This window comes from Sus scrofa, chromosome 4 (assembly GCF_054392235.1).
Source record: "Sus scrofa isolate SSC_HxYL_T2T_F1_AM1 chromosome 4, Sscrofa_HxYL_maternal_Yorkshire_Landrace_v2.0, whole genome shotgun sequence".
Lineage (NCBI taxonomy): Eukaryota > Metazoa > Chordata > Mammalia > Artiodactyla > Suidae > Sus > Sus scrofa.
The window spans coordinates 14,754,052-14,777,596 of NC_139386.1; the positions used below are offsets into that span (position 1 = coordinate 14,754,052).

General features: G+C 40.8%; 1 protein-coding gene across 2 annotated transcripts in view; it reads right to left on the reverse strand.

The window, feature by feature from the left end:
- Positions 1–574: 574 nt before the first annotated feature.
- Positions 575–23,545, reverse strand: part of SQLE (squalene epoxidase) — a 30,343-nt gene continuing 7,372 nt past the window's right edge. Inside the window, 9 exon segments of one of the 2 annotated variants that reach the window (NM_001101026.1) lie at positions 575–1,111; positions 1,852–1,939; positions 4,157–4,253; positions 5,063–5,205; positions 9,607–9,702; positions 12,429–12,600; positions 12,685–12,798; positions 14,069–14,165; positions 16,486–16,666. In NM_001101026.1, the coding sequence (NP_001094496.1) occupies positions 919–1,111; positions 1,852–1,939; positions 4,157–4,253; positions 5,063–5,205; positions 9,607–9,702; positions 12,429–12,600; positions 12,685–12,798; positions 14,069–14,165; positions 16,486–16,666 (1,181 nt within the window). In that variant the 3' untranslated portion in view covers positions 575–918. 2 annotated transcript variants of the gene reach the window in all.

Below are 23,545 nucleotides of genomic sequence, written 5' to 3' on the forward strand. Positions count from 1 at the left end.
GCAAGTGCTTATTTGTTCATTCACTGCTTCTTGAAATAAGCCTAGCCTGGAATTCATATAAAGCCCTCAGTGGAATTACATATAAAGAATTACACAGTGGAATTCATATAAAGCCCTCAATTGCCTTTCTGTATGAATGTGATATTTTCCAAGAACACGGAAAAGAATCCTATCCCAATGGATAAGTGAGGGAAGCTAGAAGGATAGATGACAAAAATAAGGTCCAGAGATTTTAAGGCAACTTCCCCAACATCAAGAGCTATTTAACAGAGACGTTCCCATTGTAGCTCAGTGGAAATGAATCTGACTAGTATCTGTGAGGACACAGGTTCAGTCCTTAGCCTCGATCAGTGGGTTAAGGATCTGGTGTTGCTGTGGCTGTGGCGTAGGCCAGCAGCTACAGCTCCGATTCAACCCCTAGCCTGGGAACGTCCACATGCCTCGGGTACGGCCCTTAAAAAAAAAAAAGTTATTTAACAGAATAGGTCTCCCTCTGCACTTTCCATTCCACTTGGGTTTTCCTTTTCATAATCACGAAGTTATGTAAAGAAGTCACAGTAAGAGACAAAAAGAATGAGAGTTGATTCTTCATTTTATTTGCAGATCCCACAATGACTTGTCTCAGATACTGAATTTAAAAGACAAACTGCAGTTCCTCAGTGTTAGCACTAATTTATGGTAACAATCATTTCTTTTAAATACTATCTTATTTTACCCTTCATTTTAAATTGCAAACCAAAGTATATATTTACATGTTTATATACAAAGAACTTCAAAAACAAATCAATCCCAATCTTGGTCCAGGAGTTTCCACTTTAGAAGTGGGATAGTACTGTGCTATATACATGTCCTCCCAAGTCTCTTGAGACCTGGTGAACTGGAAGTCAGTACTCATTCACCAGTGGTTCCCTGTTAAGCTTAATGAACCAAGTACTTAATTTCTGAGTAAATCAGAGGAAATAACACAGAACATGCTCTGTACAGTACAGCGCCACTACTGAAGATGGCTCGAGGTTTTGTAATCCAGGGCTCCGATTTAAAGCAAAAATAGGTGGCATAGACTGCAACAGCAAAGAAGTGTCCAATTAAAACCAGAGGATTGGGAGACAATCTGTGACAGGAAAAAAACAAACAAACCCAGATATATATGTTAGTAAGACCCAGGGATCAAAATCAACTCACAAAGAGGTTCCAATTATATATCATCTACGAAGGTAACCACACACTCTACATTTTAGGAGACTTTACAAGCTTGTGTCTGCCTGCTAAGGGACAAATGAAATTTTTTTTTTTTCTTACAAGAAACTCAGACTTTTCCCCTGTCAGAGAAGCCAGAAACTCCTCTTATTTACATAAATTGTATGTTTTGAGCTGTTTTCTTTCACTAATCTTGGGATCCCAGTCTGAGTAGCTAGATGGCCTGGCCTCTTGAGTCTAGATTTTTCAAAAGATAACTGTTGACATTCAGATAGCAGATGAAGGAGAAAAATCTTAAAGAATTTCATTTCGCAGACTTACCAAGAATAATTCTACATATGTCTGCGTCAAAACTGAATTTCATGAGTCCCACACTCCAATTGAATTAAATTTTAAACATCTCCATTATTCACAGTTCCCACAGATCAGATCATGTGGATAAACCCACACACAAAAAAAATAAGCTTCTATTTGAATCAAGTGTTTGAGCCTCATCTACTACCATCTTAGAATCGGCAGGAAGTTGATTGGGACACTAATCGATAATAAAATGACAAAATACATAAGGAAGAGAGATTTGCAGTGAATTCATAAACCAAACAGTCCTAAGAAAATCTGGAATTATCTGCTTCCTCGGTAATCAAAATAACTTACACAGAAATCAGCGCAACTGGACCACTAATACATTCTCCACCAAGTTTGAAATAAAAAAAACAGGCTTTTCTTAGTTGATACAGCGAATCTAAAATAAAAGTTAAAAATTACTCTCAATCAAAATAGTCACACATTTATGTTGGGTGCTAATGATATGTCAGGAAAAATGAGGATGTAACATCACACCTCATAGACAATTTCTTAAAAAAAAATCTAGTGCTGGCATTTCAGCAACCCAAGATTTCTTTTAAATTTCATTATTAACATTACAGAGTAATTTAAATATGCGTAAACTTTTGTCTGCTAGTAAATAATTGCTAAATATGTAGGTTTGGAAATTAGAGCTGTGTAAAAACTATTTCCTTGACTTTGTTGTAAATTCATGAAATGATGCAAAATATTTTATATACTCTTTTTCTTATAAAAATGCAACTCTAGAAACCAGATTCCCAGTCTCGAAGACACCAGACCCATATAACAACTGTGAATAGTAAATAATGCCTGTATCTGTACAGGTTTTTTTTGTTTTTTTTTTTTTTGCTTTTCAAAATAACTCGTTAATCCCTCACAATGTAGTATCATCAACCAATAACCTTTTTAACAGTATAGAACCAATGTTCTTCTCAGGTATGCCCAGATTTTTCTTTACAAAAGATAAAAAAGGATGGAATAGGTAACTTCTACTCTAGTAATGCTCATTCCTCCTCTAATATTTCATAACTTTATTTTGCTTTTGTCAGCAGATTCAAATTTATAATGTAAGAAACTCAGGCGCTTAGAAAAGCTTGGAAAGAATAGCTTAGAAAAACTCTGAACTTAGTTCTTTTATTTTTATACTTGCCCAACCAGCCACTGTAACGTCCATGCCAATTAGCAAGAGAGATTTGATTGGCAAATCACAATGAGTGAAACGTCTTTTAAGTAAGAGCGATGGTTAGAGAGCCTGCAGGAAGCATTTGTACTGTACCATCCTTTGTAATTAGATCACCAAAGCATGGATCATAGAAACAGCTCGGTTCTAAATGTCTTAAGTAATGGGATTCGAGTTCTATTTATTCTTTTTTTTTTTTTTTTTTTTTTTTGTCTTTTTGCCATTTCTAGGGCCACTCCCTCGGCATATGGAGGTTCCCAGGCGAGGGGTCTAATCAGAGCTGTAGCTGCCAGCCTACACAATAGCCACAGCAACCCAGGATCCGAGCAGCGTCTGCAACCTACACCATAGCTCACGGCAACACCAGATCCTTAACCCACTGAGCAAGGGCAGAGACCGAACCCGCAATCTCATGGTTCCTAGTCGGATTCATTAACCACTGAGCCACAACGGGAACTCCTCGAGTTCTATTCATTCTTGAAAGCTTGAAATGTCAAGTGTCACTATCCTGCCACTCACTAGTTTGTAAACAGCCATGGTTGAAGGTGGCACGTGTGCCTTTTCCTCCAATTCTAGTACTGCTTTTGCTAAGTTATATCCTCAATATGCAGATTGGCTGTCCCCTCTACAACCCAGAAACAAAAGCATGGGAATATTTCAAATGAGTAAAAGATGGATGCCTTCTGCTTGTGCATTTTAGCAGGAGATAAAAATCTAAGTTGGATATAAAGCATCTTTATTGTATAAAATACAACTTTGAAAAGAAATTAAAACTGGTGTTTGGGAAGAAAAAGATTAACAACTGTATTGCCTTTTAATTCATGGCCATTCGTGTGATCTTCGATCACATTCTTATGCATGTGCAGATAGGCATCATCTGATTTGGACCAGAGAAATTAATAGTGATACATTATTGAGGCACTGCTATCAAGGCTAAAGGAAGACAGCAGCCTTCCACACAAAGTGGTGGATACAGGATGATTAGAAGGTAAAAATCTTACTCAAGGATGGAGTTAAAAAAGGATTGCCAGGAATTCCCATCGTGGCTCAGTGGTTAACGAATCCGACTAGGAACCATGAGGTTGTGGTTCAATCCCTGGTCTTGCTCAGTGGGTTAAGGATTGGGCGTTGCCGTGAGCTGTGTTGTAGGTTGCAGACACCGCTCAGATCCCATGTTGCTGTGGCTGTGTGTAGGCTGGTGGCTACAGCTCCAATTAGACCCCTAGCCTGGGAACCTCCATATGCCTCTGGTGCGGCCCTAGAAAAGGCCAAAAAAAAAAAAAAAAAAAAAGGGGGATTGCCAACTTAGAAGTGAGAAAATGCAGGGAAGATGTCTATTTCTGGCCTAATCACTAACTTTTTTGTAATTACGTTCCCTTCCTATGCTAAAAATCGGCAATTCAGCAATATTCATTAAAAAATATCTGTACTTACCATCTGTGGCAGAAAATAATTCATATAGAGCCTGAGCAAGGACATTCACAACAAAGGAATGAGACATTTTTCTTGTCCAATAGAATGATTTTTTGGCCTAAAAAAGGAAAGACCACTTATATGGTAAAGATTTAAAAAAAAAAAAAAAAAAAAGGCAAGCGCAAACTGATATTTATAATCCCCTAAACTGACACCTGTCCTGAAGACTAGCTACAGTAATGACGCCTTGCTTACCATGACCACACCCACCAAAACAATGAAGTCATCTCTGAAGCTTTGTGGCCCTTGTAATCCAATGTTACATAATTATCCAAATATAGAAATGGTAGAAGATTCATAGGTTGCAAGTCAGGTTCTTAAGCCTGAGTAGGACTGCCTAAGAATCACTACTGTGAACCAAGCTCCTAGGTACAGATCTTCCCCTGTCCCTCTTAAGCCCCCAAAGACATGAATTTTGATACACTTTTTTGTTTTTGTTTTGTTTTGTCTTTTGTCCTTTTTTTAGGGCCTCACCCACAGCAGATGGAGGTTCCCAGGCCAGGGGTCTAATCGGAGCTGTAGCTGCCAGCCCACGCCAGAGCCACAGCAATGCCAGATCTGAGCCGTGTCTGCAACCTACACCACAGCTCACGGCAATGCCAGATCCCTAACCCACGGAGCAAGGCCAGGGGTCAAACCCCCAACCTCATGGTTCCTAGTTAGATTCGTTAACCACTGAGCCGAAACGGGAACTCCCTTGATAACACTTTTTGTTCTTTTGGCCGGGCCAACAACCAGGGGCTAAACCCATGCCACAGCAGCAACTCAAGCTGCCGCTGCGACAATGCCACATCCTTATTAACTCCCTGAGCCACAAGGAAAGTCCAATTTTGATAAATTTTTATCCAAGAATAATTTAATACCTACCTGGAGAATAGCTGCATCATCATAAAGGTCAGGGATGCCCTTTAGCAATTTTCTCCACAGTTTTATATCATTAAAAGCAACAGTCATTCCTCCTCCCGTGAGAGGATGCCTCATGTTATGTGCATCTCCCAAAAGAAGAACACCTAGAAAGAGAGAATTTAGATTATGACATCACCCTAGAGCATCCTTTAAACAAAACAAAAGACTTCTCTGTTAATTTATAAACATTATGAATATGAGCTAGTAAATTAGAATATGAAAATAAATCATTTAAAAACTATGAATTTGTTCCTGGGAATTTTATAAATTCTATTGTGCAAAATAAAATTATAATTTTCAATTTAAAAAAATGTGAAAATACAAGGGACTGAATCATGAATCAAATTTGTTCAGATTCAAGAGTTGATCCAATTAATATTCATTGGGTACCTAACATGTGCCAAACACCGGGACTACAGTGAGAACACGGACGTGGTCCCTGTCCCCAAGGAGCGCACATGTGACTCTAACATTTAAGTCAAACAAGGCCAAGATATTTACAGGGCTTCTAACATGAAAAAACAAAGAATGTACAGACATCCATGCGTAAAAAGCAATTCTTCTACAGGAGGAAAAAACACCAAGAGGTCTTTGGCGTTTCACAGTAATGTCTGCTGCCAGCATTTTAGAGAGAAATGTCTGTATGGTTCTAGGGAAAGAAAAGTAGGCCCTAGGAAGATCAGACCCAGCCACGGTATAGTTCAGCCTGACAGGCTATAGGCAGATATTCCAAAACAATCAGAAATTAATTTAGAACAGGCCTTGATTGAATCTTCTCTGAAAATTAGCGCCTTGAATCAAAACTACAGAAGCAGAAAGCTCTGAAATTTGACTCAAGGCATACCTCCTGAGCAAACTCCTGACTCTAAGATCCCCGGTCCATTGTCAGCCGGCTAATGACCTAGGACATGGGCATTTAAACAAAGCATTTACAGCATTTATTTAATTTTATCTCTGAGAGAAATAGACAACCTTAAAAATAGCAGTTAGGTAGCAGAATTATGGATATTTTTCCTATAATGTCAAAATATGCTATATAAGTAATTATACAATACGCATACTGATTTATGAAAGAGCAGCTTCTAAATATCAACCCAAAGTTTTTATGTATTGCTCAAATACCTTCACGAAAACCCACAAACTATAACCAGCTTTTATTCTCCATGCAACATTCCCGACCCCACCAATTAGGCTATGTCCCCATGGCATGCTTTTCCTATCAATTTGGCACTGGCCTCATTCTGCTTTGCATTATAGTTTATTTATATGATTGTTAGGTAGTTCTTAATGTCCTTTTCCATAGCCAAGGACAGCTGTTTATGTTCTGGAACTAGAGTATCAACAGCTCCCGTTCACACCTCTCCTCAGCGCTGCAGGGCTTGACACTCCTGTTTTCAGGGAAATGCCACCCAATCCCACTCAAATGCCCTCCCAGTCCTTCCCACTCACCATGTCCAAGAGAGAACTCATCATCTCCCCACACATCCCTAACCTTACTCTCTTTGCTATATTTCCAATGTCAGCAAATGGCTGGCAAAATTATCTTCAGTCTGAAACCTGGAATCCATCAAAAGACCTCACTCTCTTACTACCAGTCACCTCTGAGTTTTGTGTATTCTACCTCCCAGATGTTACCCAAATCCCTTCCCTACCTTCCATGTTTATTGCCACACCGTAGTTCAGGCCTTTCAGGCCTTTCATCGTCACTCCCATGGAATTATCAAATAGCCTTACTATAAACTTTAGTCTGAACTTTGCTCCAATCTGCCTTCCACAACAAATCACCATACTATCCCTAAAATAAAAATCTAATCATGCCACTACCTTGTTTTAAACTTTCCAATGAACTCTTAGAACTAATGAGTTTAGCAACACTTCAAGATAAAAAATAAATCTGCGGAAAACAATTATTTTTCTATACACTAGCAATGAAGAATCTGGAAATGAAGAAAAGACCATTTACAATAGCACCAAAAGGAGTGAAACAGGAATAAATTTAACAAAATAAATGGAAAACTTCTACTCTGAAAACTGCAAACTATTATTGAAAGAAATAGACTCTAACAGTTACAGTCAATTAAATTTTGACAAGAGTACCAAGGCACTTCAATGGGGAATAATATTTTCAACATGTGGCTACTGCGGCTGGCTATCCACACTCAAAAGAAGCTGGACCCCTTCCTCACACATTCATTTAACTCAAATGAATCAAACACCTAAATGTAAAAGCTAAAGCTAGGGAGTTCCCGTCATGGCTCAGTGGGAACAAATCTGACTAGCATCCATGAGGACGCAGGTCTGACCCCTGGCCTCACTCAGTGGGTTAAGAATCCAGCGTTGCCAGTGAGCTGTGGTGTAGATCACAGACACGGCTCAGATCACACGTTGGTGTAGCTGTGGTGTAGATCACAGACACGGCTCAGATCACACGTTGGTGTGGCTGTGGTGTAGGTGAAACTCTGCCCCCTAGCCTGGGGACCTCCATATGCTGCGGGGGAGGCCCTAAAAAGAGAAAAATAAAATCCTTGGAAAAAAAAAAAAAAAAAAACCTCAAGCTATAAAACACTAAGAAGAAGAGTTCCCATCGTGGCACAGTGGTTAACAAACCCTAGGAACCATGAGGTTTCGGGGTTCGATCCCTGGCCTTGCTCAGTAAGGATCCGGTGTTGCTGTGAGCTGTGGTGTAGGTCGCAGATGGGGCTTGGATCCCCCATTGCTGTGGCTCCGGCATAGGCTGGCGACTACAGCTCCGATTCAACCTCTACCCTGGGAACCTCCATGTGCCACAGGAAGCAGCCCTAGAAAAGACCTTAAAAAAAAAAAAAAAAAAAAAACTTAGAAGAAAATATAGGAGTAAACCTTCATGACCTTGGGTTGAGCGAAGGCTTTCCATGTGAAACCAAAAGCACATGTGACAAAAGAAAAAAACTAATATACCAGACTCGATGAAAATTAAAAACTTCAATGGACACCGTGAAAGAAACAAAAAGATAATCCATGGAATGAGAGAAAAATTTTGCAAGTCATGTATCTAACAGAATAAAGAACTCTTAGAACATGACATTTTAAAAAACTTACCCGATTTAAAAAGTGTACAAAGTATAAATAAACATTTCTCCAAAGAAGATAAACAAATGGCCAATAAGCACATGAAAATATGTTTAACATTATCTGTCAGAGACACATAAATCAAAACCACCATGAGGCATCATTTCACACCTACTAGGATGACTGTGAGCAAAAAGGCAGGTAATGACAAGTATTGTCGTCAGTTTGGAGCAGTTGGAATCTGCATGCTTTGCTAATGGGTATGTAAGACGGGTCAGCTGCTTGGGAGGACAGTGTGCCAGTTCCTCAGAGCATTAAACAGTTACACAGGACCCAGCAATTCTACTCCTAGATATGTACTCCAGAAAAACAAAAATAAATATCCAAACAACAACCCATACATAGGTGCAAACCAAAAGTGGAAACAACCCAAATGTCTATCAGTTGATGAAAGGATAGTCAAAAGCTTGTGAACTTGGCCATAAAAGCAAAGGAAGGATTGCTGCATGTTAAAACATGGATAAATGTCAAGCCTGTTACAAAGGATCACATACTGGATGATTCCATTTATAGGAAATGTCCAAAAGAGGCGGATCTAGAGACAGAAAGTAGATTAACGGTTGCCTAAGAGTGGAGAGGAAATGAGTGACCGCTAATGGGTCCAGGGCTTCTTTCCAGCATGATAAAAATGTTAGATGATTGACCGTGGTGATGGCTGCATAGCCTCTGAACATACTAAAAACTTATCAACTGTACACTTTAAATGAGTAAGCGATTTGTGAATTATATCTCAATAAAGCTATTATAAAAAGAACTTTTCAATGACTTTCCATTGTCTATAGGATTAAAACTAAACTTTAAATAAATATCTTGCCTTTCTACCACTCCGACACCCATGCTGTGCTCCAGCCACAGGAGACCACTCAAGTGCACTTCAGGGCCACCGTTTCTCAGCCACCCTGGCTTTTTGTAGACATTGTTCCACCTGCTCAGAAGTCCCTCATCTCACTGTCCACCTGGTGAGCTCCACTCACCCCCCCTGCGCCACGTCCGGCTTTATTTCCTGAGTGACGCCTTCCCTCACCAGCCTTCCCAGTTCACGGGCTCCCCGCCCGGCCCTGTACACCCCTTCAGTGAATCTGGGGCATGTGAGTGGGCTCTTGCGACAGCATTCAGCAGCAGTGTTCTGAAGTTATCTGTCTCTATCTCTCACTAGAAAACTGCCTTCTCTAGATTAAGGATTGCAGTTAATTGTTGTATCACCAATAACAGTGACTTATTTACTCTATTAAATAACGGATATCATTAAAACTCATTTTCACATCAGTAATGCAGTAATCCACAATAACCAATTTTCTGGACCCCATGTCATAAACTATACCACATATATGTCATTTAGAATACTGAATTTGAATACTTGGAATATCCTTTAGAAAATCAGTCCAATAAAATAATACCTCGTTTATTTACTGGCGAAGAAGGGAGGAAGCTTGCTGGCATGGATCTCAAATGAGAATTCTGAGAGGCTTCTAAGAACGGTTCTTTCAGGTGATCTGCAATAAAGCCCGCCCCACCAAACAAATGGTTTATAACATCCCATTTTCAAATTATTACACTTCCTTATCAAGCATAAACAAACAGCTACTACGCATCTGTCATGACTGTTATATATATCCCCGTGGTAAATCCATAATTATTTTATCAATAAAATTGTTCATTAAGCCCCTCGTTTTTCATGCTAAGGAATGACTAAAGAATCTAAGATAAGACTAGATACACACGGAGCTGGAAACACCAAAAAAAAAAAAAGAGGAAAAGTGAGGCAAACCCAGAGACAGAAAAACCACCCACTTCTCTTCCAAATGTTAACTGATTAACACCTGACACTCGTGTATTTAACACCCAACCTCTGGTCACCACCATATTCTGTAACAGGTGGGATAAACCAATTCACATACAGCAGGAGTGTATGTACAGCAGAAAAAGGGTAAGATGTAGAGAGAACCACTTTCTGAATTTCAGTCTCTCTGTCTAGAAAGGAAACAGTTGGATTAGCTCATCTCTGAGATACTTCCTAGTTTTAAAGTCTTGTGCTTCTACCTGTATAGAAAATGGACTTCTGGGAGTTCCCGTTGTGACTCAGTGGTTAACGAATCCGACTAGGAACCATGAGGTTGTGGGTTCGATCCCTGGATCCCTGGCCTAGCTCAGTGGGTTAAGGATCCAGCGTTGCCGTGAGCTGTGGTGTAGGTTGCAGATGCGGCTCAGATCCCAGGTTGCTTGTGGCTCTGGTGTAGGCCGGCGGCTACAGCTCTGATTCGACCCCTAGCCTGGGAACTTCCATATGCCTCGGGTGCTGCCCTAGAAAAGGCAAAAAGACAACAACAACAAAAAAAAAAGCAAGAAAGAAAATGGACTTCCTTTTCATTGAATTTGTATTGTAATCTGAACACAGGAGCAGAACTGCCTGTGTTGAAACCATTCCCTTCTCACAATGAGAATTTCTATAACCTGACTAATATGCACATAAACCTACAAATAGTTTCTCTCCCTGACTACAGGGTGGTCTGCTCCAACTAAGCTCTGGTTTGGAAAAAAACAGTCTACTATAAAAGAAAAAAAAAGCTAAAAAATCACATTATTAACTATCCCTTTTCTAAAATGTGTAACTCAATCGTTCCAACTTGCTTCAGAAAATGGCTTAACTGAGTGAAAATATATTGAAATGCTGAAAATGTCATTATTAAAAGTTGAAAATGGTCCATGTATTCTTTCATTTCTGATAATACTGTCAATAATTAAACACAGTGCTTTCCCTTAGTTTAAAGAATAATTTTAGGTGTTCCCGTTGCAGCTCAGTGTTAACGAACGCAACTAGCATCCATGAGGACACAGGTTTGATCCCTGGCCTCACTCAGGGGTTTAAGGATCCCACGTTGCCGCAGATGCAGCTCGGATCTGGAATTGCTATGGCTGTGGTGTAGGCCGGCAGTTGCACCTCCAATTTGACCCCTAGCCCGGGAACTTCCATATGCCACAGGTATGACCCTAAAAAGACAAAAAATAATAATTTTTTAAAAAGAATATTAAGGAGTCCCCTTATGGTGCAACAGGTTAAGGATCTAGTGTTGGGGCTTGGGTCACTGCTGTTACTTGGGTTCAATCCCAGGCCCAGGAACTTCCACATGCTGCAGGCATAGTCAAAAAAAGTATTTAAATAAAATGGACTCATACCAAGAATAATCTATTACTATAATAATACAATTGGCAAACAGGGTTTCACTTCAATTTTATCAACATTCTTATTTTTTTTACATTTCTTTCTTACATCCTCCCATTCTCAAAAAAAAAAAATCCTAATTTTTATGAGTATTTTACAAAGATGTCTAAAATCTCACAAAGCCTTAAGAGTTCCTATGGTGGCTCAGCAGGTTACGAACCCAACTAGTATGAGCTATGGTGTAGGTCACAGATGCAGATCAGATCCTGTGTTGCTGTGGCTGCAGTACAGGCCAGCAACTGCAGCTCCGATTCAACCTCTAGCCCAGGAACTTCCATATGCCTCAGGTATGGCTCTGAAAAAAAAAAAAAAAAAAAAAAAAAAAAACCAACCCTCACAAAGCCTTTCTGTATTCAACTCCAAACTAAACCGATCTTGAGGACCCCCCCCATGGCCATCACGTTCTGCCAGCAGGGATACAGGAGACAGAAAGACCTGCTTTCAACCTTGCCACGGCTACTTACAGTTTATCTTTGGAGAAGCTGAGTAACCTCTCTGAATCTTAGTTCCCTCATTTGTAAAACTAGGATAATGATAATGCCTACCTCATAGGGTGGTTGTGTAGATGAAATTAAATTATGTTTGTAAAGAACCTCTTATACAGTAGGCCTTCAATAAAAGGTAGCTATCTATCATTTCTACAAAATCCAAACACGGAAAGTAATGAAGTTTAAGAGATATTTCAAGAAATCAGAGACCTTAGATCACTATCAAGACTACCTTAAAAAATACTATATGCCAATATTAATAATTATTTGGAAAACTATGCTTTAATTATTACTATGAAAAAATACATTGAAACTATTTTTTTTAACTTGGAGATTTTTTCATGTGCTAGTTTAAATAGTTCATTCAGCTCCAGTGTATCTGACTGGATGCATTTTTCACCTGCCATCCTTATCTTCGGCCTAATTGTGACAAAGCTTTAGTGGGAACTGGAGATGACCCAACTTACTTGTAGGCGACAGACTACAATGGGAGTGAAATCCTATTTCTTACCAGGTAGTTGTGGGTAAATGTTTTCAATCATGTATTCTCTTAAATTCCTTGGCATTTCTCCTCGGATGTCAACAAGTACTCGAGTTTCACTAGGTGAAATCTGGTAGATGAGAACTGGACTCGGATTAGCTAAAACAAGTTCAGCATGATTTGCTTTAAACTGTGGTGCATTCTAGAAAAACAAATAAAAAAAAATTTTAATAATTTCCAAATTTCAGATTGCTTTTAATTTTCTACAATTGCACTCCTACAGTACCTCCATAAGAAAGCCAACAAAATGAGAGGAAACAGAAACTTTATTGGAGATCAGGTTTTTCCTGAATTTGGAAAAAAGTCCATCTGCGACAATAGTCAATGGAGCATGGAGTTCCTACAACAAAAATAAAGGATAGTCAACTAAATGGTTAAAAATACACAGTGAAAAGACCATTTTTTAAAATGTACGTAAAGTTAAATATATAATTGGACATTACAGAGAGATGTGAAGATAATGCTATTGAAGGAGCTGTTATGTGAGCTCAAGTTAATGCAAGACCATTAGGGGATCACCCTCCCTCAAGACTCTACCATCCAAACCATCTGGGATTCGACCATTTTTTAAAAGGTACGTAAACAAAGTTAAATACATAATCATCGGACATTACAGAGAGGATTTGAAGATAATGCTATTGAAGGATCATCCCCCCTCAAGACCCTACCATCCAAGCCATCTGGGATTAAGCCACTTTGACGGACACAGCTCACAGAAGACTGAATCTCATTACAAACTCCAAAGACCAACCACATTCTTTTATTTGAGAATTTTCTAACCTCAAACAGTGCGTTCAGTCAGTGGCTAGGGCTTAGAACATGTGGAGGAATTACTGATATTACCTTGCAATCGCCTCCATCAGAGTACAATTTCTAGGAGGTGGTAACCCTGTGGGGCAGCAGCCAGGGAGAATCAGCAGATAAGCCCTTGATTTTTCTCTTCTCCTACTAAACCAACAAGAGCCAACGCTGGAAACTATTTTATTCTGCTACTTCTCCAGAGATTCTCTTGCTTTTGCCTTTCTTATTTAAACAGTAATTTATTTTCTCCTAATTATTTCTTTTATGCTGAATCCTTTGTTTTTTCACCTTCCAGCTCCCCTCTGCTTCTCTGCTAGGGTATATTTCTTTTTTATTTTTTGTTTTTTTAGGGCTGCACCTGCGGCATATGGAAGTTTCCAAGCTAGAGGTCAAATCTGAGCTACTGCTGCCAGCCTATGCCGCAGCCACAGCCATGTGGGATCCAGGTCTGTGACCTACACCACAGCTGGATCCTTAACCCACTGAGCAAGGCCAGGGATCGAACCCGAGTCCTCATGGATACTAGTCAGGTTCATTACCACTGAGCCATGAAGGGAACTCCTAGGGTCCATTTCTTATTTCAGTTTTTAATATTGTTAGTATCATGAACAGTATTAAATACCAAGTTTCATTGGTACAGCACCCTGAGGTGCTCTAGGGAGCAATGTGCTGCAGTCTGGTACAGAGGGCTTGGAGAGATCCGAGTCCATTTGAAGAATAATAAATTGGTGAGCCCACTTTTTTAAAGGAGTAGGAGGAAAAGGAAAAAAAAAACCTCTTAGGAAGAGCTAATATTTGACACATCTCACCTTGATGTCTCCGGTTTCCTTATCCCTGTACTGAACCCCCAAAACGACATCCTCTTCTTCTAATAACTGCAGCACAGTGCCCTCAATAAACTTTGCACTAAAAGATAAACAGAAACAATTTCTCTGCAGCACAATGGAGCAATTTATACAAGGAATGAAAATAATCCCTTTTTCCTTATCTCTAATTTATCCATGTAAATTACACGGGTGTGCACAAAATGTACACAGAGAAAGGTTTGGCGTGGCATAGAGCAAATTCATCAATGGGTTTTAGAATTCTCTGTGCTCTTAATTTTCCAATTTCTTTTTTTCGTTTTTGTTTTGCTTTGTTTTTTGGGGCCGCCCTCAATGGCATATGGAAGTTCTCAGGCTAGGGGTGGAATCAGAGCTGTAGCCGCCAGCCTATGCCACAGCTTCACAGGATCTGAGCCGCGTCTGCGACCACCACAGCTCACAGCAACGCCGGATCCTTAACCCACTGAGCGAGGCTAGGGATTGAAACTGAATCTTCATGGATGCTAGTCAGATTCGTTTCTGCTGAGCCACGATGGGAACTCCATCTAATTTCTTTAAATTGAATGCGTATTACTAATGTCATCATTTTACAAAGCATTTAAAAAAATAAAATACATGCAGAAAAATATTACATACCCACACAAATTCATACCCAGACTCGAGTTTATCCACCAACTACTCAGAGTAGTTACTTCTAGTTAGAGGATCATGGATAATTTTATAATCTTCTCTATATTTTTGAATATTTTTCCATTTCTCTACAATGATCTATTCTGCTTCCATAGATAGCAAATTCTTTCAGTTCTAAGAACAACCCACTGACCCCTTCACTTGCTTTGCCAGTGACATGAGGGCTCTCATGTTTAAAACTTCCTCAGTTCAGAGTTCCCTTCGTGGCTCAGTGGTTAACGAATCTGACTAGGAACCATGAGGTTGCGGGTTTGGTCCCTGCCCTTGCTCAGTGGGTTAACGATCCGGCATTGCCGTGAGCTGTGGTGTAGATTGCAGACGCGGCTTGGATCCCGTGTTGCTGTGGCTCTGGTGTAGGCTAATGGCTACAGCTCCAAGTCAACCTCTAGCCTCCATATGCCGCGGGAGCAGCCCAAGAAATAGAAAAAAAAAAAAAAAAAAAAAAAAAAAAACTTCCTCAGTTATAGTGTATGGGGCAAATATAAGTTAATAATTAAAAAGCCCATGGAGTTCCCGTTGTGGCTCAGTGGTTAACGAATCCAACTAGGAACCATGAGGTTGCGGATTCGATCCATGGCCTCGCTCAGTGGGTTAAGGATCCGGCATTGCCATGAGCTGTGGTGTAGGTCGCAGACGTGGCTCGGATCCCATGTTGCTGTGGCTGTGGTGTAGGCCGGTGGCTACAGCTCCAGTTAGACCCCTAGCCTGGGAATCTCCATATGCTGCAGGAGGAGCCCTAGAAAAGGCAAAAAGACAAAAAAAAAAGATAAAATAAAAAATAAAAAGCCCTTGAAGGAGTTCCTGTCGTGGCTCAGTGGTGAATGAATCCGACTGGGAACCATGAGGTTGCAGGTTTGATCCCTGGCCTTGCTCAGTGGGTTAAGGATCCGGTGTTGCCGTGAGCTGTGGCATAGGTCGCAGACATGGCTCAGATCCTGAGTTGCTGTGGCTGTGGTGTAGGTCAGCAGCTACAGCTCTGATTAGACCCCCTAGCCTGGGAACCTCCATGTGCCATGGGTTCGGCACTAGAAAAGGCAAAAAGACAAAAAAAAAAACCTTTAAAAATTGTGAATCACTGTGCTGTACACCTTTGCCTTGTAAAACATCATACATCAACTATAGATCAATTAAAAAAAGAGAGAAGAAGCCAGTCCTGTCGAACTAGGTCCTTTGTATGAATGGAACAGGGGATTTTCTCTTCAAGTTCCCTGTCCTGAACTTTTTTTTTTTTTTTTTTTTGGCCATGTCCACAGCATGTGCAAGTTCCACAGGCAGAAATTAAACCTTCACCATGGCAGCAACCCAAGCTGCTGCAGTAACAACACTGGATCCTACTTAACCCACTGCACCACAAGGGAACTCCTGTCCCAGCTTTTAATAGGAGGTACCATATCCACAAACCCCAACTCCCAGGTGGGCACATATGGACTAAACCTTAATTACAACAACTATACCCTCTAAATTCCAAACATAAAAATCACACCGTTTATTTAGTCAAAGGGACTCCTCAAGAGTTCCACTCATTCAAAGGAAAATTATATGATCTTAACAAAGGCCTTGAAGATCTAACATTCTTTTAGCTTAGGTTTATTTTAGTGTCTGTGTTCTAGCCCATACCCACAGGCTTATGGAAATCTGTAAAAGAGTGTTTGTACCAAGGCCAAGTTTAAACGTGTTTCTCTAACATCGCGTGTTTGGAACTGTGGTCTTACTTGGGCTCTGCCATAGCTGCCTTCCGGAGACCCATGATGAATCTTCCATGACGGAAAGCTCTTCCACTCTGCACGTGATTGTTTTCTGATAGAGGGAAAGGAATCTGAACCTCTGATTTGCTTTCCTGATCATGAATGATGTAGCCATCTACAACCTGGGCATCAATACCTTCCATTGTATCTGCAAAACAATTCGGTTCAAAAAAAAATTAACATGCCCAGATGTATACTAGGCACCAGAGGACAAGGATGCATCAAAAATGAGTTTGTTTTCATGAAGCTATACCATTTGGAGAACTGAACATTAATATAACTATTTCAGAAATCTTAATGCTTCTGGATAGTCTTACCAAATACATAAGGTCACAAAGATTAATATTTATATATAAAATTTACTCATTAAAATTCATAGGAAAAAATATTAAGGCCTTAATAAGTATATGGATGATGCATACTAAGCAATATAGAAACACCGAACATAGGGAAAATGTTCAAAACATGATTTAAAAAAAAAAAAATCAGGAGTTCCTGTTATGGCGCAAAGGAAATGAATCCGACTAGGAACCATGAGGTTGCAGGTTCAATCCCTAACCGAACTCAGTGGGTTAAGGATGTGGAGAAAAGGGAACCCTCCTGCACTGTTGCTGGGAGTGTAAATTGGTACAAACAGTATGGAAAACAGTACGGAGGTTCCTCAGAAAACTAAATATAGAACTACCATACAACCCAGCGGTCCCACTTTTGGGCATATATCCAGACAAACACTTTTCCTTGAAAAAGACACATGCACCCATATGTTCATTGCAGGGCTATTCACAATAGCCAAGACATGGAAACAACCTAAATGTCCACTGAAAGATGAAGAGATTAAGAAGATGTGGAATATATACACAATGGAATACTACTCAGCCATAAAATAATGCCATTTGCAGCAACACGGATGGGAACTAGAGACTCTCATACTAAGTGAAGTAAGTCAGAAAGAGAAATACCATATGGTATCGTTTTATATCTGGAATCTAATATATGGCACAAATGAACCTTTCCACAGAAAAGAAACTCATAGACTTGGAGAACAGACTTGTGGTTGTCAAGGGGGAAGAAGGGGATGGACTGGGAGTCTGGGGTTAGTAGATGTAAACTATTGCATTTGGAATGGACAGGCAATGAGATCCTGCTGTATAGCACAGGGAACTATATCTAGTCACTTGGGATGGAACATGACAGAGGATAATGTGAGAAAAAGAACACACACACACACATACACACACACACACACACACACACATATACCTATATATCACTTTGCTGTACAGTAGAAAATGACAGAACACTGTCAGTCGACTACAATAGAAAAAATAAAAAAAGAAAAATGAAAGCACTTACTAAGATTCAAAAAGAAATGGTATATACTTATCAGAATAAAACAGCTTCTGCCCTATAGAAATTCTATAAAAAATAAATAAATAGGCGTTTCCATTGTGGTGTAGCGGAAAGAAATCCGACTAGGAACCATGAGGTTGCGGGTTTGATCCCTGGCCTCTCTCAGTGGGTTAAGGATCTGGCTGTGAGCTGTGGTGTAGGCCGGCAGCTACAGCTCCGATTAGACCCCAGCCTGGGAACCTCCATATGCCACAGGAGCGGCCCTAAAAAGACAAAAAAGACTAAAAAGAAAGCAACCAGAAGACATCACCAGATACACTGGTACTGGCCTTGATGACTCTGAAATGATCTATGTTTGAGGAATAATACAGACACCTTAATCAAAATAACCCTGTCTTTCGAGCTAAACCTGTACAGGACATTGTTTTGAGTCTTGAGGCATTAGCCTGCTGTGTTCTCCTTTGCCTGGCAGAACAGTAAAGCTGTTCTTTCTCTTCCTCAAAACTCTGTCTCCAAGATTTAATTAGTGCAGGTGTACAGAGGCCGTATTTTCGGCTAAACCTCTAATAAGGAATACCTGTAAATAATCTACATAGTAATCTAAGTTAGGTAAAGTACATTATTAAGTATCAATTGAAAAAAGACTATGTATAGCCTTAAAATTATAAAGAACTGCCAACAGTATTGGAAATATGCTTCTGTTATGTGAAAAAGTGGACTTTAGCATATATATTAAAATAGTCACATAATATATATTTAAATACATTAAAGTACAATATATTAAAATAACTTCATTTCTGGAGTTCCTGTTGTGGCTCAGCAGTAACGAACCCGACTAGTATCCATGAGAATGCAGATTCAATCCCTGGCCCCACTCAGTAGATTAAGGATCTGGCGTTGCCGTGAGCTAAGGTGCGGTGTAGACCGGCAGCTGCGGCTCTGATTAGACCCCTAACCTGGAAACTTCTATATGCCATGGGTACTGCCCTAAAAAGACAAAAAAATTGAAAATTAAAAACTCATTTCTGATGAAGGCAAAATTTTGTAATGAACAATTTTATCACAATTCTATGCTAAAATCAAAATAAATCAGTTTTCTGATATGCCTGTTGTGTGTGTGTCCTTTTTTTAGGTCTGCACCCATGGCATATGGAGATTCCCAGGCTAGGGGGTTGTGGGTTCAATCTCTGGCCTTGCTCAGTGAGTTAAGGATCTGGCATTGCCATGAGCTGTGGTGTAGGTTGCAGATGCGGCTCGGATCCCATGTTGCTGTGGCTCTGGCATACGCCTGGTGGCTATAGCTCCAACTGGACCCCTAGCCTGGGAGCCTCCATATGCCGTGGGAGTGGCCCAAGATATGGCAAAAAGACAAGAACAAAAAAAAATCTGCACCCCAAAAAATATTTCAAGGGCTTCTATTATCCACATCACATCATACCTGAGGGGAAATTGATCACACGATGAATGTTAAAAAGGACTCTTACCATGACAAAGGTAAGCATGACTCAGAGACTGGCTGAAATGCCTCAGCAGCTCTCCTCATTTTTTTGCTTGAACTACACACAAGAATCCATCAGGCTTGTTGCCACAACCTTGGGGCCCCTGAGGCTAAATGATTCTAAGTCTAGTCACTAGTCTAAGGACATTCCTGGTTGCCTGATGTTCAACTATAAAGGTAACAAAATCCCATCTCAGGATATTGTCACATCTGCCTCAAGTGAACCTCTCGTGGAAGGTGGCGGTTAGGGAACTTACAAGGACAGAGGTGGGACCTCCGCTCACAATGCACTCTCTCCACCTGGGTCCAGGGCCTGCACCAGCTCCTTCTCAGTCCTCTTTTTTCGCTCCTGCCCATCTTACTGACCTCTATACATCAGAGTACAGAGTCATCCTGGACCTCTTGGTAATGTCTTCTAGTCTCATTGAGATACTCTGACTCCTCTATCTGATCCATCAGCAGATCCCACTGCCCCTTCCTTCCAAAAATGTTCCCAGAATGTGACCACTTCCTTCTCTCTACTGCTCTGATCCTGTTTCTAGTCAATTCTCAGTGACACTGCAATAGCCTCCCAACAGGTTTCCCTGCTGACTTGCATTTTGCAATCTATTCCTTTTTCTACACAATAACAAGAATACTTCAAAATAATATTCCTAGGAGGTTCCCCTGTGGTATGGTGGGTTAAGAATCCGACTGCAGCGGCTCAGGTCGCTGAGGAGGCACAGGTTCAACCCCCGTCTCAGTGCAGTGGGTTCAAGGATCCAGCATTGCTATAGCTGTGCTTTAGTTGCAGCTGCAACTAGGATCAAACCCTGGCCCCAAAACTTCCATATGCTGCAGTTACAGCCATAAAAAAATAAAATAAAATAAAATAATATTTCTAATCGTACTTCTAAAATGTGAAATTTAATAACTCCTTCGAATTCTCCAACCGCTTCCCTTTGGAGTACAAGGCAAATCAGTATAGTGGCCACAATGGAATCCAGCCCCCTTTCCCCATCTGACCTTTCCTCTGATCCGCACAACTCCAGTCAATACTCCTTCCTTGCTGGCTCGCAAAGAGGCCAGGCTCACTCCACCCACCAGGCTTTTCCCTTTGATACTCTCTCTGCCTGGAAAAATCCCTCCTTCCAGATAGCCCTGAGTCTACTCCCTCACCTCCTGCAGAGTTCTTTACTCAAACATTACCTTCTCAATGAGGCTTTCCCTTCCCCCAATGCATTATGTAAAATTACACTTCCCTTCAACTCCCAATATCCCTTTTCTGATTCCTCTCTAAAGCCCTTAAAATTATAATATATGCTCTAGATTTTATTTCCTATCTTTTATCACCATTCTCTATACTAGCAACTAAAATGTATGCTCCATGAGGGCTGGAATCGATGTTTTGTTCACTACTGTAGCCTGGGCACCTAGAACAGTACCTACATATGGTCAATGCTTAATCAGTATTCGATAAATGAAGAATGAATGTCACCCCTTTAGTCGTCTTCCTCTCTTGAACCATCAGTGTCTCCCTCTCCACTTTATCATCTCCATGGACACACAAACATGCTCTATCCAGTACTAACAGACCCCTCCTTTACCCTCACAGCTACATTTCACCTCTCCTCTACTTCTGTTTTCTGTTAGAGAAAAACTCAAGAATAATTTCCTTTTTTTTTTTTTGGTCTTTTTTTGTCTTTCCTAGGGCCACACCAGCACCATATGGAGGTTCAATCGGAGCTACAGCCACCGGCCTACACCACAGCCACAGCAACGCCGGATCCTTAACCCACTGAGCTAGGCCAGGGATCGAACCCGCAACCTCATGGTTCCCAGTCAGATTCGTTAACCACTGAGCCATGACGGGAACTCCAAGAGTAGTTTTCTAGTCTCAATTTTTATTAACTCTCCCACTCTGTTTCATCTCTGAAACTCCACCAAAACATCTTGTCAATGTCTCAAGCAACCTCCAAATGGCCAAATCCAGTGGCCCTTTCTCTACACTCCTGCCTTAATCCTCCATTAGCAAACCAGGACTTAGTTCCCTTCGTGATACATACCCACCTCCTCCTACTAGAAACAGTTTCCTCTCTTGGTTTAAGGACATCAAGCCCTCCGGGCTCTCTTCAAGCCATTCTGCCAGCTCCTTAGTCTTTCTGGCAGGATTCTCTTCTACTCAGTCTTTAAAGATCATTTTCCCAGGACTTGGTTTATTCTGTCTTCTCCTTCCTCCCTGCATGCTGTCCTTAGATGGTCTCAATCACTGCTGTGGCTTGTAAGTCCTACAGATATGCTGACATCTCTGAAACGTCTACTCCAGCCAGCTCAAACCACCCACTGCGCTCTGGATTCATGTAACATCTGCACTTGGGTATCAATAGGTGCCCTTGGCTTCCCCCAGTGCCTGATTCTCTCTAGGTCTTCTTATCAGCAAATGGTACCATCATCTACCAGTATTCAAATCAAACCTAGGAATCTTTCTTAATACCCCCTCTTCCTCATACCTCACACCAATCCTACAGTAAGTCATGCAATTCCTGCCCCTTAATTTTGTCATGAACTGTCTACTTCCCTTCATATCCTCTGCTACCATCAAACCACCACCATCTGTCATTTGGACTTAGTAATGAGCTCCCACTAGACTTCTTGCATTGACTCTTATTACCCCACCACCACAGTCTGAGTCTATTCACCACACACTATCCGAGTACTCTTTTAAAATAGCATTCTACGAGCTGCAGGGTATGACTCAATGGTAAATGGTGAACTGAATTTCGAGTTGTGAATTGTATACTTGGGCAAAATCATGACAAGTCTTTAAAAAGTAACATAAATTCAGTAAGAGGGAGGAAGAAGGGATAGACAGACAGAGTAGCAGCATCTATAGAGCAGTGAAAAATACTGTGCGTGACACCATAATGATGAAGACATCATTATACATTTGTCCAAACCCACAGAATGTACACCACCACGAGTTAGCTGTAATGTAAACTCTGGACTTTGGGTGATTATAATGTGTCAGTGGAATTTCATCAACTGTATTAAATGCACAATTCTGGGTGCGGGGGCACGTTAAGTGGGAACATACGGCACAAATGTCTTCTCCCTCAATTTTGCTATGAACTATAAACTGTTCTAAAAACTATGAACTGCTCTGAAAAAATTCTTCTTTAAAAATTGAAGAAAAAAAAAAGATGTATGTAGGTAGGTACTGAGTCAGGATGTAAACTGTGTCTGTCGTTGTGAGCAGCAGTCCAAGGTTGGACGCCTTTACAGAAGCATAAACAGGGCCTGCCATGTTCCTGCTCCACTGCCTATAAAGCCCTGCATGATCTGGCAGCTGCCTACCTCTCCAGTCCTCATCCCAAGCCACTCTCCTTTGCCCATTGCCCAATACTTCCTGGCTCCACTGGTCTCTTCAGTTTGTTGAATAAAATAGCAAACATTTACATAGTACTTGCTACATACCAGGAACTATTCTGAGTGCTTCAAGTTTATGAATTCAATTAAACCTCTTAATAACCTACAAGACAAGGATTCTAAATGTGCCCATTTCACAGATGAGGACATTAGTACACAGGAGGTGCAGTAACTTAGCCAAGGTCATACAGCTTTTCAACTGCCTGAGCTGCTATTCAAACCAAGGCAATCTAGTGCCAGATCAATGGTGGTTAATAACTACACCGTACTGCCCCCCCACATGCCAAGCAATCTCCTTCTCAACCATAGCCTGGGCCTATTTGGTACTCTGATCCTGAAGAGTAGACAGTTGATCTGTCTTACTCAACCACTACATCCTTGGTACCCAGTACAAAGCACTTCATACAAAGCATACAGCAAACAGGTATCTCCTAAATCAGGAGAACTTAAAAAGCATTGGTTTAAGGGGTGAATGAAGCTTAAATAAGAGGCTCTATAACAGGTATACCCTATGCACTCTACAAATGACAGTTCCCTTCACCTTTCAGTAATTCCATGCCCTCACTCTAGTCTTCCAATCTTGAACTTTTTTTTTTTTTTGCTTTTTGGGGCTGCACCTATGGCATATGGAGGTTCCCAAGCTAGGGGTCAAATTGGAGCTACAGCTGCTGGCCTACACCAGGGCTCACAGCAACACTGGATCCCCAACCCACTGAGCGAGGCCAGGGATCGAACCTGCAACCTCATGGTTCCTAGTCTGATTCGTTTCCACTG